This window comes from Pleurodeles waltl, chromosome 5 (assembly GCF_031143425.1).
Source record: "Pleurodeles waltl isolate 20211129_DDA chromosome 5, aPleWal1.hap1.20221129, whole genome shotgun sequence".
NCBI lineage: Eukaryota > Metazoa > Chordata > Amphibia > Caudata > Salamandridae > Pleurodeles > Pleurodeles waltl.
The window spans coordinates 283,156,191-283,172,603 of record NC_090444.1 but is presented as its reverse complement, the minus strand read 5'-3'; the positions used below and the strand labels follow the sequence as shown (position 1 = coordinate 283,172,603).

At 40.8% G+C, this 16,413-nt stretch overlaps 1 protein-coding gene across 1 annotated transcript in view; it reads right to left on the bottom strand.

Moving 5' to 3' along the window:
- The window catches only part of CRIPT (CXXC repeat containing interactor of PDZ3 domain), a 69,414-nt gene that overhangs the window by 8,257 nt on the left and 44,744 nt on the right, over nt 1-16,413 (bottom strand). Inside the window, exon 4 of the mRNA XM_069234022.1 lies at nt 8,132-8,235. Within this exon, the coding sequence (XP_069090123.1) occupies nt 8,132-8,235 (104 nt within the window). The remainder of the gene's footprint in view (nt 1-8,131; nt 8,236-16,413) is intronic.

Genomic DNA, 16,413 nt, shown 5'->3' with positions numbered 1-16,413 from the left:
GATTTGAAAGTGTGCTTCCTGTACTGGGAGTACCTGAAGTTCACTCATTCTGTACAAGGATGCGAAGGCCACCAGAAAATAAGTCCTCATGGTGAGTTCTGCATGGGCTCAAAGGGTTACTTGAAAAGCAGGTTTAAGTACTAGATTTGGATTTCACGTAGGTGTGGGTGGTGCTCTGGGTGGTGCCTTTCTTTTTGCCCCTCCAGGAATCTCTACAACTGAAAATAAATCTTCCTACGACACCTCTTGTGTATGCCACAATGGCTGTTAAATGTATCTTTAATGTGGCCTAGGAGAGTTTCTTGTCTAGCAGGTATGTTACATATTTTAGGACTATGGTATCCTCTTTCCCGGCAATGGAGTCTATTTCTTTTGAGCATCAATTTTGAAATATGTTCAGTTTTTTGTACGAGTATTTTCTCGTTGTTGCTCTCTTGGATTCCTTTAGGACTTCCATGATTCTTTGTGGGAGCGTCAAATGTCTAAATTTCATCTCTTCAGGAGTCATACCGCTAAGTTGAGTTTTCTTGGTTACAGATGAAACAACCTGTCTTTCTGCATTAGTATGCCTGGTTGCGTAAGTAGTGGCATGAGACTGCCCTCTGATACTTCCAGTAAGTGAGAACCATACTTGTCTGGGCCACTGCAGTGCAATGAGGGTCATGGATGCGTGTTTGTATTTCTGTATCACTAGGTAAATCAGGAGGATCGGTTGAATAGTGTATGCAAGTTTCCCTGACCACTCGATTGATAGGGCATTCCCAAGCAGCTGTTGGCTTTTGTATCTAAATGCAGAGTTTTGACATTTTGTATTGTCTTGGGCTGCAAAAAGGTCTATGTGTGGGAATCCCCAGCTTTTTAAGATCATGTCTATTATCTGTACCTCTAGCTCCTTCTCATGTGAGGTGTTTTTCTGTCTGCTTAGAGTTTCTGCCTCTGTATTGCCCATGTCGATATGTCCTTTGCTGGGCTGCATAGTGCATGGGAGTTTGTCCCCCCAACCCCCGTTTGTTGAGTCAGTACATAGTGGTAGTGTTGTTCATTTAGATTTGTACTAATTTTCCTTTGATTTGTGAATGGATCGCTCAGAGGACTCGGAAGACCATCTTGAGTTCTAAAACATTTACATGCTTTACTACGTCCACTGGATGTTCAGATTGTTCATATATGCTCCTCGCCCCGTGTGAGATGTCTGTTGCCATTAGAGTTGGTTGTTTGAAGGGCCTGCCTATAGTTATGTTGCTGACGTTCCACCATTGCACCTCCTTGTGTACCTTGTCTGCTACAATTGCTAAATCTAAATCCTCCTAATACCCTGATGTCTGTGACCAGTGTTTCTGTAGCCAATCCTGGATTGGATTTATGTGGCATCTGTTATTTGGTACCAGTGGTATGCATGATGTGATCATGCTCATCAGCCTCTCCACTATCCACACTGTCAGGGCTTGCTCCTTCTGGTAGAGATGATCTTGTTCTGTTATAGCTTGGATTATTTTCAGGACAGAGAAGGCCTTTCCTTGTCCTGAGTTTAGCCTGGCCCTTAGGAATGTCTTTTCTCTTTCTGGTCTGATGACGATTTTTCTTTGCTGACGGAAAAACCTAGATCGTACAGTGATCTATTACTTTTTTGTAGTGTCTTCGCAATGTTGGAATGAATTTGCCCTTACCATCCAGTCGTCCTGGTAGGGGCAGACAGGGATGCGTGTCCTTCTCAGATGCCACTGCAGCTAGGCATTTTGTGAACACTCAGGGTGCGACTTCATCTCAAAATTTAATACCATGAACTGGTAGTATATTTTGTCCACCATGAGTGTGAGGAACTTTATGTGCCTGTTGTTCATTGGTATATGTATTTAGGTATGCATCTTTGAGGTATATTGTTTTCATGTACTCTTTTTGCAGGCGTAAAAACTTTTCGTAGGAATGCCATTTGGAATCTTTACATTTCCATGCATCTGTTGAAGACATTGAGGTCCAAAATGGGTTCCAGTGACAGGTCTTGTTTTGGCACCAGAAAGCAGACAGAGAATACTTCTTTCCCCCTTTATTTTACTGGAACTTGTTCTACTGCTCTTTTCCATAACACATATGCTTCTTCCTGTCTTAGATGTATTAGACCCCCTTTGATGTGGGTTATTTTCTTTAGTTTGAGGCTGGCAGAGAGAGACTTGGGGGATTGTGAGGTATAAGCAATTTTCGGTCAGATTGTACACAACAGAAAACAAGCATTTTCAATGCAATGGGACTCGCATTTGTTCGAATTAGAGCTATTAGCGTTGTCAAGCAAAAAAAAAAAAGCAGCGTGATCGTGCTGCGTCGAAAATAAACAGATAAAGTAGTCTGAACTACAGGCTGAAAACATTGAGCCTCGTATGTTTTTGTTCTTTACTGGTGCTGTGTAGGTGAGGTAAACATCGGAAAAGGCATGACGTATGCATGCCTTTCACAAATGAAAGCAAGCGGATTTTAAAAGGCAAGCCCATGAACCAATGTAAGTGACTGACGTGGCATGGGCGTTGTTTCAAGCCCAAAGAGAGATTACAGAATGGACGGAGCACTTTGTGCTCGCCCATAAAAAGGCTTTTGTGCACTCATTTACTTAGTAAAAGTCAGCATCAGTTATACCACTCTGGGCCTAAGTGATCATCATGGCCAAAAATTCAAAATCAAACCGAATTAACAAGTACAGCATCTGTTCCCCTGTTTTCCTATCTAAGATTCTTTTCCCTGAAGTATTACAAAGGGACGCATGCGGTAAGCGCATTTAAGCAGATACATAATTCCCATTCTACAAATGTGTGGTGTAATAACACTAAAATTGAGCACTGGACTCATGTCATCCACATAAAACACTGTTATCCAGCATGGGAAAGGATGCCAGTAGTATATATTAGGTTAAAACGAGTTGTTCTCCTATTTGAGGTCTGCATGAAACACCCCTTGCACTGGGCAAACAATTGTTTAGTTTGATAGGATTCTGTTTTGACTATATGACTAGCAAACTAATTTTCTCTACAAATATATCACAGTTGTGTTCTGTAGCTTTACAACTTCCAGGAAGCAAGTGAACAATCACCATTTTAAATGTTGTGTCCAAATGTAGTATTTAAATTTTCCATATAAGTTTCTCTTTAGCTAATTAATCCAGAAGACAACACTGAATTTAGCCCTGGGGATAACCTCTTAAAAAGACATTCCCACCATTGTAGAGGTCGAAACGGGTCGGCTATTTAAAGCTTCAGAGAGGAAGGTGACATAAGCTCTGGGAAGCCAAAAATTCCAATTGTCATAGGAATTTGAACTTTTCTTTGATTTGTTCCCCTCCTCTGAGCTAAGCTGGTGGGACATTAATGAACTTTTATTAATCCTGAAGACATTAAACATGGGTTGAAATGTGATGTATTTCCCTGGACAATGCTAACAAAAAATCTCTAATATATCTTTGTTTAATCTGTTGATGTTTGTAACTTTTCGTGCATGTAGGCAATTGTGAATGTATTGTCTTAATCAATGTTATTTTTGTTATTGTGACTTTTTTTTTTTTTTTTTTTTTACAGCTGTATATATATATTGATTAAAGTTTGAGGTTTTCTTTGTGTATAATAGAAGCCAAAGTAGAATAATATATAAAGATAAAAAATGGTATGACTACGTACAGGATTGACTGGCTGTTTTGCGTCGTGATAAACAAGTTAATTATTATGGTAGGGCAAATAAAGCCAGCACATAGAAAGCCAACAAATATGAGTTACAAACAACAAAGCCAATGGTAATGAAAGGGCAGAATGCACTCAGAAGTCAACTTTCTGAAAGTCCCCAAGATGACTTTAGCACACCTGACAGCTGCGCTACCTGGCAGGCTGCAACCTAAAATGGATCCAAGATCTACAGTCCCTTCTTATCAAAAAGATCACATTTAGATAGGACCGAAAAACATTTTTATCATAGTGTAATATTTCTTAGAGTACTGCATCAATATTTGCGTCTATTTTGCAATTGTACTTGATAGAATGTTTTTTTGTGTATGTGCAAATAATTGAAATTAACTTTTTGGAGCGATGACTGATTTCTACTGGATTGATTCTGCAGTTCATATATATATTAATCAACATTAACACAAATTGTGTTGGATCACTGATTTGACATGGACAATAAATACATCACATGATGTGCAGCAACTTTGGTGTATATTTGACCCCAAACTATAGCTGGTAGCCAAAAATACATGTTTTCCAGCTTTAGTTCTCTATTTTTTTTCTCTGATCTGTTTCAAGTCCCTTTATTATTGATCTGTTCTCTCTTCCTACATCTTGTCCTCTTCTCCCCTTTATTTTCTTTCATACCCCGAAACAGTTACCAGAGACATTTAATAATGAAGACGTCATCAGCAGAGTTGAAAAAGGGCATTTATCATCCCAGCTAACAAGCAGCAATTATATTTCAACATCTGGATAAAATATCTCGATTTGTATGATTCATTATTTCATATCACTCTGCCGTAAAATTTTGTGAGTTATGTACACTTTTCTTTATATTTTTAAATTGGTAATTTGCCAGCCCCTTGTGTCATATTTATAGTTTGTATTTCATAATTTGTATTTATGGGTTATTATATTCTCAGAGAAAGTGCTATCAGTTTAATATAATGCTTTTATAATAACTTTTTTGTGGTTATACTTTGTAGAAAACCAGATTTCTGAATTGCTCTGCTAGCTCAACAAAGTCCTGTTTACAGAAATGATGACAATATTTATTTCTTAAAATATAATACATAGGAGGTATTCACAATTGTTAGAATAATGGCTCTTCGTGGATAGCTGGAAGAGGAGAGCTTTCAGCTTTGCAGAGGCAATGACACTTTCAGCTTGTTTCATACCAGTTGTCAGGGAATACAATAACCAAGCAGTGCATACTATTAATGTAACATGGTCAGTCTGTTTTCTTGAGTAGACCAAAATACATGCTGTTGCAGAGATCCACACTGGAAAGCAATTGTGCCTCCACTCACTTATGCTCAAATGGAAGTATAGGCACTACTTAGCTTAGCATATGTGGGGACACTTTGTGGCCAAACATGTTATTTTAAAGATTCTCTTTTTATTGTTTGGTTGCAGGCAGCTTTAGCAGTCGCTCGCAAGCACCAATAAGATCAATACAGGACCACAGCAAATTATGGATGGTTACCCTGTGCCATTTACTTTACATTATATTGTTGTTGATATGGTATGCAATTCCAACATAGTCATTTTCTGCTTCACAATTTTATATGCATAAAACAACAGTGCCACACACACCCCACTGTATTAAAGGCATACATTTCTTTTTAGGTCAAGCCTTTGAGTGTGCAATCGCTGCATGCGCTCTCGCTTGCAAGAGATATTGTATACAACAAGGGGTGTGCAGACAGCCCAATGATTAACATCTGTTGGCTTCACTGTCACACTTACTTGCAACCTTTTAATTGGCCAGCACCTTTTCAATCAATCAATCAATCAATAATTTATAAAGCGCGCTATGTACCCGTTAGGGTTTCGAGGCGCTGGGGGGGGGAGGAGGGGGGGGGTGCTGCTATCGTTCGAAGAGCCATGTCTTGAGGAGTCTCCTGAAGGTGAGGAGGTCCTGGGTCTGGCGTAGTGAGGTAGGGAGTGCGTTCCAGGTCTTGGCGGCGAGGTAGGAGAAGGATCTGCCGCCAGAGGTCTTGCGCTGGATTCGGGGGACGATGGCGAGGGCAAGGTTGGCAGAGCGTAGTTGACGTGAGGGAACGTAGAAGTTGAGTCTGGTGTTCAGGTAGGTGGGTCCGCTGTCATGTAGAGCCTTGTGTGCATGGGTGAGGAGTTTAAAGGTGATCCTCTTGTCCACGGGGAGCCAGTGGAGGTCCCTCAGGTGAGGGGAGATGTGACATCGGCGGGGTATGTCGAGGATCAGGCGGGCAGATGCGTTTTGGATGCGTTGGAGTCGTTTGATGTCTTTTGTTGGGATGCCTGTGTAGAGTGCGTTGCCGTAGTCGAATCTGCTACTGACGAGGGCTTGGATTACCGTCTTTCTGGTTCCTGTTGGAATCGACTTGAAGATCCTGCGGTGCATGCAGAGGGTGTTAAAACAGGAGGATGAGACTGCGTTGACCTGTTTGGACATGGTGAGGGCGGAGTCGAGGATGAAGCCGAGATTTCGTGCGTGGTTGGCTGGGGTGGGAGGAGGGCCTAGGGCGGAGGACCACCACGAATCGTTCCAGGCTGAGGGGGTGCGTCCGAGGATGAGGACTTCCGTCTTGTTGGAGTTCAGTTTTAGGCGGCTGTTGCTCATCCATTCGGCAATGGATTTCAGTCCCTTGTGAAGGTTGGCTTTGGCGGTGAGAGGATCTTTGGTCAGGGAGAGGACGAGCTGGGTGTCGTCGGCGTAGGAGATGATGCTGAGGTTGTGCTGGCGGGCCAGTTGTGCGAGGGGGGCCATGTAGACGTTGAATAGCGTTGGGCTTAGTGAGGAGCCTTGGGGGACGCCGCAGATGAGGTTGGTGGCTTTGGAGTGGAAAGGTGAGAGTCGGACCCTCTGGGTTCTGTCGGAGAGAAAGGAGGAGATCCAGTTGAGGGCTTTGTCTTGGATGCCGGCTTCGTGTAGACGGGTTAGTAGGGTGCGGTGGCAGACTGTATCGAAGGCGGCTGATATCATCTGTGGCGGCGAGGAGTGCAGTCTCTTTTGGCTTCACTTCCTCTTCTTTTGGCTGGAGCATGGACCAAGGACTGATTACTGTCCCTCCACTGATAGTACTGTGATTGCAGTACTACTTTTATGTGGTGTTCTACCCTGTTATCCTTGTTGAATCTCTTGCCATTTGTAGCTATGTTTTCCAATGCCACGGACTTCAAAGAGGCTCTTTTCTTCTTTGAAATAGGTGTTTATTGTGACAACAGATGTTATCTGCTTCTAAGTATATTTTTGCTAAAACATGAGTGCAATTGCTTTATGGTATAGGATTTTTTGGCAAATGTCATTTTTTTCTTGTACAAGCATGCAGAGATTACCAGATTTGCACAGAATCAGGTGTTGTGCCGCGACCTAGCAAGCACTGGCAAAGCCAAGAGGTCGCACTTTTGGCACTATTGGTTCTGCCATTGCCTTTTGCTCATGCTGTACAGCATGGGTGCTGCCAGCTTTGGAAAGATTTGTAGCCACACTGTTTAGCTTGGTTAGTCATGCTGTGCAGTGTGTTTAAATATAAAAATTAAAAAAGGACTATGATGCATCCAGCCCTAATGCACATGAAAAGAACAAGCGCTTTAACCCTCGATGCGTCACAGTACTTTTTCAAATTAGTTTTAGCCACACTGCAAAGCATCTGCGTTGCTGCACGACGTGGCTACAAAACACTGAAAAGCCAACAGGTCTCAAAGGCAAGACCTATTGGCTTTGACAATGCTTGTTAAAAATTGCAATGCAAGCCAAATGTGTTAGCTTCACCAATGCCTGTTTTCATTATCGGAAGGAATTATCAGGATGTTAATTGTAATAAATTTGATCTGATTACTAAAAATATGTATTGAGTATCTCTCATCCAATTTATTTTTCAAGCCATAACTGAAGCGTGTCACCAGTTCCATTTCTTGAATTTATTTCATTGCTTCAGGACTACAGCTTAATCATAATCCATTTATTATTACCACTTTTTCAGTCCATATACTCTTAGCAGCCAAAAGTCACTAAAAATGTCAACAAACGTGGTTTATAATCTTTAAAGTACAACACATTTTATTTTATCTTGTGGTGCCACTGAAATGGGCTGCCCTCATGGTCATCGGTAGCTATGTAAGTAGATATCTTACCAAATGCAGCATGGCTAAGCAAAACATTTAGACTCAGCTGAATAGGCAGTTTAGGTGGGTCCATATATAAAAGATGAGGGTGGGATACTAAATGGAAATATTGGTCAACATTAGGTTTCTCCTGTTATGTAAAAGAAGAAAAAGTTAGCACAAGTTTTTTAAATTAAAGCGAAGTTCCATCACTTACATAAGTAGCAATAAAAACACTGGCCTTTAAGTTTAAAAGAAAGGACTACTGAAAAATAAACAAAAAACTGGAAATTTAGACATTTGCAGCAAGAATCAGGCATGGAAGTGAAATAGAAATGTCTCACCCTTCTTATAAGCGCATCCTTGGCAATAGTGAGAACCTGGTTGGTGAACAGAACTTTTACAGATTCTGCATATTGCAAACTTATTTCTTCCATAAGGATCAAACCTAGAAATAAAATGGAAAAAAAACTATCAATCAATCAGCCACAACAATTATTAAGACAAATCAAAGCAAGGACAGACAAAGAAAAAACACATATATATATGCACACACAGATAAACAGTGCCCTCAAGACAATACCTGAGCTCCTAGACTGCAATATGCACCCAGGGAAGTCTGTGTCCAGTTCATTAAGGAGATGTTTGGACCTCACTCTCAATAAAAATGCAGCTAATTAGGCTGACAAGAGGGTACATTAGACAGCCAAAGTGTTGTAAACAATGTAATCATTGGAATATGAATGGAACAAAACAGACTCAATTAAGGAGCACACCTTTTTTTGGATGTTTGGACATAAAAGAAGTGGGAATGAGGGCTGTAACACCAATATTAGTGGCTAGAGATACTTTCAAACAAGTGAATTACAGTATTTTGGACAGTAGGACTTCACAAACAAATAATGGTAAAGAAATCGAGGGAAACATACAAAAAAGTGATGGATGCAATCCACTGACAACTACAGTACGCCCTTAAATATCGGTCTAAACTAACACAGTGAGCAATAGGTGCCAATGTGTGCTAGTGAATTAAATTATTGTTGAGGAAAGATATGGCCTGGATCAGTTTTAACCTAGTGCTAGAGGAAATTTGAACTACAGTTATCAAGGAAGGGGTGGTGGTGGTAAATAGTTCTGGAGTTAGCTGAATAGTATTACCTCGCCAGCAATGATTGCTTACCCTATGAGGGCAATACCAGGCCTCATAAAATGTACTGGACCACTCACTACAGTGAGTCATTTTCTTTTTAATCAGGTCGAGCTATTTTTAGGACCTCCTCGCCCCTGCTGGCAAGTTGACAAAGAACAGGTGTTCTTTTCAGTCAAAGTGTAAAGGAGTAATAAAGGCCTCTTTAAATCTTGTTTTGTTGTCACATTTGCTCTGTGTTGAGAGACAGAGGTCAAAAGTCAGTTTGTCTTGCAATTCATTTCCCTTCTCACAGCAGAGTTCTAGGATTTTGTGAGGTGAACCTCTCTGACCTGCTCTAAAAGAGTTATTTAAATGTTGTTTGTTAGGAAAACCATACAGTCTTTAATTTCACAGTAAGTCAATTGTACAAACATTTCAAAATATACTTCAGTAGTTGTAAAAGTCAATTTTTTGTACCTCTGTGATGAAAACAATGTTGAAGGACAAAAATAAATCAGAACTCTACTTAGTGATTTGCAAAAGGTAAATATGTTTTCTGAAACCTAGTTTTCACAGATTATTGTTAACACTATATAGTTTTATCAGTAAAACTGGAAGTTAGTTGGAAGGTTTTTGGACATTTCTTGAAAATGTACTGTCTGTAAATGACAGTGTGCTATCACATCATGCATTAGTAATATAGCTATTAAAAGTGAGTATTTAAACATAAACCGAAAAACACTCCTGCCTTGATGGCAATGCGATTAGTAAACTAATAGGGGCAAGTCATGGATCATTTATCTCCTATATGTGGGCTAGATTCTTATTATACATGGAGCAACCCTTTTGTATATTTAATCAAACGAAAGAGTTTTTTTGTGCAGCAAAAATACTGAGCTCACATATTTGAAGGTGCTCTCATATGTGAGAATGAAGAAAAAGGCGACTCTGTAAACTAATTGCCTAGGATTACACAATTTGAGACCCATTTAAAGGTCAAGTACATTACAGTTAGGTCGAGTAGATTAATTTTTCGAGGCGTGAATACACCTATGCCCACAACTAAGAAATATATTTAAGTAAGGTAGAGTAACCAATTCTCAATAATAATAATAAACATGTGGTTTGATTGTCGTAAGTAAAATATTGGTCAGAGATGTCATACTTATCGTCACATACGTTTATTTTAGTGCACTTAAAAACGAACAAATGCTTCTATTTAATTGCGAGGCAGCAGAGAACTTGATCAGCCAATATGTGTTTTGCCCTTCCATGGCACGCAGACCTGGGGCTTTTTCAAGGCTATTTAAGTAATATGAGTTACAGAATTATAGAAATTCTATTCATTTACATATGTAGGTCACATAAAGAAACAAATAAAAGTAGAAGCAAATGATAAATGCATATTAACATTACATACAAGCTAAAAGGACAGACAAAAAAGAAACAATTATAAATATGTATTAAGAAATACTGTATGCATTTGAATCTGTGTTTCATGTTATAATCTGTGCGTACAAACCCCTCCATGCTTTTATTGGGAGATTTAAAAAAAAAAAAAAGTAGTAAACTGTCATTTTCAGCGTCAAAGTGCTTGTGATATAAGTGACGGAATTGGGCTTTTAGGGCAGGGACCTTCCAGCGAGGTCCTGCCAGGGCCATGTAATTACCAAAAAAGAAAAGTACATAAAGAGGGGTGTTAGCTCTGCTCCTTTGCTGATCATCCTCTTTAGAGGCATTGGGGGTTCAGCACTTGTGTTAGTCTGCTTCAAAAATAGTTCCATTGCAGTGGGAAGTGCCTACGCAGAGTAAAAGAGATGCACGGTTTTATTCTCATTCACTATACTATAAAGAATCACCCTAGCAGGTTACAGATAGGTGCCGGTGTGCCTTTAAAACAGCATGTCATGCCACATGAGTGAACAGAAGAGATGGTGTGATGCAGCATGGATTGCTGGGGATTTGGCTCAGTAAAATTGGATGCTGTTTTCAAATGTAATTACGTGACTGTTAGCAGCAGGGTTACTGCTATGTTGCAGGTCTACTTCACAAACGATGGCTGTCGTGTTCAAACATAATCGTGTGGTGGTGACAGCAAGAAGATTTTTCTCGTAATGCAATGGGTTTCTTAATATATGCTTTCAGCCTACCTCATATTTTATCAGATTAGTGGTGCATCTCATATAGTGAGCGCCTGTGGTCCTGTTGCTAGCCTTCAAGTTGACCCTGTGGGACAGCACAGCAATCCACTGATGTGTGTGGTGGAAATGGCCAGCTCGCAGGACTGCTGTAGACTCATGCAGTTTGTTGCAAGTGTTGCTTTCAGATGACGTTCTCCATGTGTATCAGGTTCTGTCTGTGGGTTGTTATTCAATGGACTGCATCCTCTGACCTTTTCCCCATAATAGTTGACCCCTATGTTATTCTATTCAATAAGGCATCTGCTTCTTTGTTAGCACCTCCTTGCTTGGTCCTACTGTGTAGAAGAGATCAAAGTGTGTTCTTTAAGGTACACACAATGCAAATATTGTCATTAAAATGACAGACATCGGGCTCAGACTAAGGTCTGAGTGCAGAATAGTTTGTGAAAAGCAGTGGTGTACATTTTCTCTGTTTTTGCATAACACACAATTCACTTTTAATATTGATTCTTGCGTTGCCCTACTTTGGCTTCTCAGAGCAGTCACTGACTCAATTTTCAAAAGTAAGCTCAACGCACTGGAATAAAGCTGGTGTTCAAAGAGCCTTGAAGTGTGTCATCATCGAGGCAGGTTGAGTCACTGATGACTTCTAATCCTGCTTAAAACAATGCGATCAAAAAGTAAGTACCAAGCGCCTAGAGCAGTGTTTGAATAAAACATTAACTGCAATATTTGGGAACATTTCATCCACGTAGCATACTTTTCAAGCAACAAGTTTGTGGTTTATCTTACTTCGGATTTATACCACACGTACTACAAATTTTTTTCTAAAGCGCACAGGTGTATGCTCTAGAAAGCTATATTTGTTGGCTCGAAGTTGCTTTTCCAGTGGTGCAGATTTGCCTTTGGCAGCGAATGAGACTTCTGCTCGATTCTTTTAACCATGAGTATCTGTAGGTTGAAGCAAATGATGCCGGTCTGGAAGACAAATCATAGTGCTGCAGATATGTGCTCAAACACTCCAACATTTGACAGAGAAGGTGCAATGATATGCAGAAACACAGAAGGTGACGAACATTCAAGAAAGAGAGAGGGATTATCTGAGTGGTGGCTGTAGAATCCATCTGCCTTTCTACCTCGCAAACACATGCCACATGTTTATTATAAGACTGAACATACGTGCCTTCCTAAGGTAAGCACATATCTCTCCTGCTCTGTAAAAACGTTCATCTGTATCGCTCTCAGTGATCAAACACACTGGAGATTCAGTGCTTAATATGAGCCAGTGGTTGCAGGTGAGGCCTGCAGGCACAATTTCTAGGACACAATTTTCAATCAGACTGATCCAGAGCAAGAGAGAAAAAAGCAGCAAAAGGGAAAGGAGGAGGAAGTGAAAGACGGAAAACAGTGGCAACGGAAAAGGCAGGGTTGAAAAGGAACATACAAGAGTGCAATACAGGGTCAAGGAAACCATATTGGCGATTGAAAGAGGAATGAGATTAAATAAAGTGTAAACAGACTGGATATGCAGCAACTCCGACAATTAGCTCCAGCATCGGCGGGCTTCTCTGGAAAATCTGGGTCCTGGCATTTATTCTTTTACAAATTAAGCACTGCGGAGATCTAATTAAAACTAGTATACGCAAATTAAAGCCACAACTATTGGCTTTGCCAATACTCAATATTTGGAGGCTTGAGAAAAGACATTTTAAGTTGTTTTTTCAGCATTAGGATACATTTCTAGTGCTGCCTCCTTTTTCGATCCGACACCGAAGAAAATAATCACCCAAGGTTGACCATCAACTTTCTTTTGTACACAGTCTCGCAAGAGATCCATGTTTTTTCAGTACATTATCCTTTAGCAGTACTTTCTTGCATCCACCTCGCCTATAAGTGGATTTTAGGAATCTAGAAGAAAGCAAAAAAACGTTCTTTCCACGCAGATGTTCAGAATAGACCCCTTGGTCCCTACGCTTGTTTGTTTCAAAGGCTACTGTATCTTCAGTCCTTTCTTATAGCACTTGGAAGCAGTCTTAGGAATAGTGGAAGTGCTGTACAAAAACATTTAAATATACTGATACTTTCATTTAAAAACAAGCTAAGTCAATACATAAACACACCCATAAAATGCAGAAGAATACCAGTGCATAAAAGCTTGAAGAGTGACTTATGATACTCATAATTATCGCAACACATGGAAATGGTCACAATAACATATCTGCAGCATTTACACTCAGAAAAACAAACAATGGGATCATCATTAACCTCACACGAGGGATGGAGTAACGGGTTCTGTAGTGGTGACTTTGGAACTTGAGCAGCAATGGTCCCTATAATGAGTGTCATTAGCACATTCACCAACTCAAAAAACATTTCTGTCAATTACCACTATCCTACTACTCCAAGACTATTAGCGCCTGTACTCCTCTATGCTGTCGTGCCAGTGATGAAACGTGCAACAAAGTCAGAAATCAAAATGTGTTAAGGTAAATATATCAATGTCATGTTAAACGTAGACCTGCGACGGTGGGATCCAGGTCAGGTTTTCCACACAACAATAACTTGCAATAAATCTACATGAAAATAATGTACATAGTGGTTATCCTGGAATTCATGATGAATCCAGACCTACTGGACCTATCCTGGACACACACAATCTATGTGGACGAGCACACAATGGGTCTTTGCGAAGAACTACAAATTCAACGTGCTATTTTTAGACTGAAAAGTCCACTTAAAAATGTTGTTGTATAGCCGGAATTGAAAAGAACTATTTCATGCAATTGCACTCTACACAGACGCCTCGTTTATGCATGATGTGAGGCTATGCAGTTTAGCATATTACTGCACAGACAGCTATAATAGCTACAAATGATGCTGCAAGTGTGCAGCGCGCCCCAATTCGAGCAAGGAAAGTGTGGCCTCATGTTCCTCAGCTGGGCAGTCTGTGGCAAAAAGGATACCTATGCCCCTGATAGCCACCAAATGTGGCATTCACTGCAATAAGTGTTTGGGGTCGACCTTGCCCCTCACCCAAACGCCCTTAATTATTAGCTCAGAAATCTGTGTGGTGACGGGAAGAGAGCTGTAACTTAGGGGTGTCAGCCTTTGCTGTGGTATAAGGCTGTGGTTCCTGCATTCTGGTGACTGTAGTTTGGCATTGCTAAGACTGAACCAAATTGACCGACAGACTGCACAACAAAGAATTCTTTTTTTAGTTTGGTATAAAAATCCAGGAGTGGGTCTCTGGCTACAAGTCACTCTCTGCTGTCATTTAATACCGAACACCCCTATAGGGTGGAGGTGCTTGTGAAGAGATCTGGCAGTGCATTGTACATCAGCACAGGTAGACGTGTTAGATGAGCCTTGTTGCACTCGCATAGCGCCACGAGGTGGAGCAAAGGGGAGAAGCAAGATGAATGCTTCACTCACTCAGTGTTTTGTTTTGCTGGTTGTGATCATCCTGCTCTGCAGTGGCGGCTGCCGCAAATCTCAAGTGGGGCGATGGGGATGAGGAGGGCGTTTAGGGAAATAATAATAATAATAATAATAATGATTTAATTTTTTTTTTAAAAAAGGTACCTGTCCTGCTGCCAACGCTGTCCCCCCCACCTCACTCCTCTTCTCTCCTGCTCCTGATAGTGTCCCAGCAGTCCCTGGGACACCAGCACAGGCTCCAGACGCAATCCTGGCACTGCTCTCATGCTATATGTAGCATGAGAACAGTGCCAGGATTGATAGGAGCAGCTTGGTCTGCCGCTCAGACAGTGCATGGGAGCCTGCACTGCTTCTCCAACCTGGCTGTGCAACACAGCTGGGTTGGAGAAACCTAAGTGTGCATGTCTGTTTGGCTGGCCTAAGGTGGCCAGTCAAATTGACATGCGCACTTTTAAGTTCCACTCCTCCTTCACCCTCCCGTGGCCCAGCCTCGCCTTTCCCTGCACACGCTAACTCAGCCAGCAGCTGAAAAATAATACAATAATAAAATATTGTTTTATTTTTCAGCTATTGGCTCCGAGCCAATGGGGTGACACTCCTCTGCCATTGCTCCCGTCCGACTTCCTGGGGGAGTACAGAAACAGTGTTGCGCGCAGTGCCTCAGCTTCACCACACAGTTTTTCCCTCATCGGGCAGAGGTTGTGGAGTTTCCTTTTTTATCATGAAGCTTCATGTCAATTAAGGCAGAGCAGAGAAGGCTCCTTCTAGAGACCGTGGTATTTCAGTTGCTTTAATTTTCAGTATGTGTTTTCAGTACTCTTAAGAGTTTTTTTCTCTCCAGTTGTAATTCGGTTGGCGAGACTTCCAATGACAGAGAGGCACACTTACAATCTGAAATAAACCAACAACCTAGAAAATCGGGGCAAAGTCATGATCGTAGCAAAGGTAGACAACCTCCTTTTCCAATGCATTCTTAGATAAAAGGAAAGTGACACCGATGATCCACCTAGGAACTCTCCAAACACAACAAGACAGCCCTTACCTTGTACATGCTTTATCTTGTATTCATGTACATTTTTTAACTTAATAGAATACTGCTGTCAATACTTTATCCTACAAAAATCCCCACAAGCCATGCATGTATGGTAGTAAGCTACACAACCAGAATTTCAACATTTAAATATCGTGCTCCAAAAATGTCATAGCCAGATTCTCTGCTACACAGATATTGTGAATGTTGATGAATATGTATGTAGATCTATAGCCTCAAGGTATTTAGGTCTTGAGGTAATATTAATAAATATACAGTTACCTAAATACACACACCTTCACAATAGTTTGGTAATTAGTATTTTGAACGCCGTATTTTTGGACGTCTGCGTTTGACATACAGTCAGCTAGGAAGCATAAGACACAGACTTGGTTCCATCTAATAGTTGAACTTTCACTGCACATATTAACTCCACGTCAATCACTCTACACAAAGCTGCACCCCTAGGAAGATGAACTTGACCAAGAAACAGTGCAGATATAAAACTCCGATAGCGCTTCTGTTAACGACATTTACATCTTGACCCCCATACTTTCACTTTTGGAAAACAACTGTAGGTTTTACAGTCCAACAAAATACATTCCAACGAGAGCCCGTTGCCATAAAGGGGGTATTGTAATCCAATATGTTATTCCATCTTATTTGTGGACCACATCTACTAAATGTTTCTGGTTCCCCATTCTTTCTCATCAATTTTCACATGAAGGAATGTCTAATACCACTTCCAGACTTTAATCTATCAGCTTCCAGACAGCTAATATTCCTTTATCCCCTGTGCAACCTTTGGGCCCCTAGGCAAATGCAAGCTACGCCAGTCTTGCCTCGCATCAATGCCACTTGACTGCCCATCAGAGATAACTCCATTCA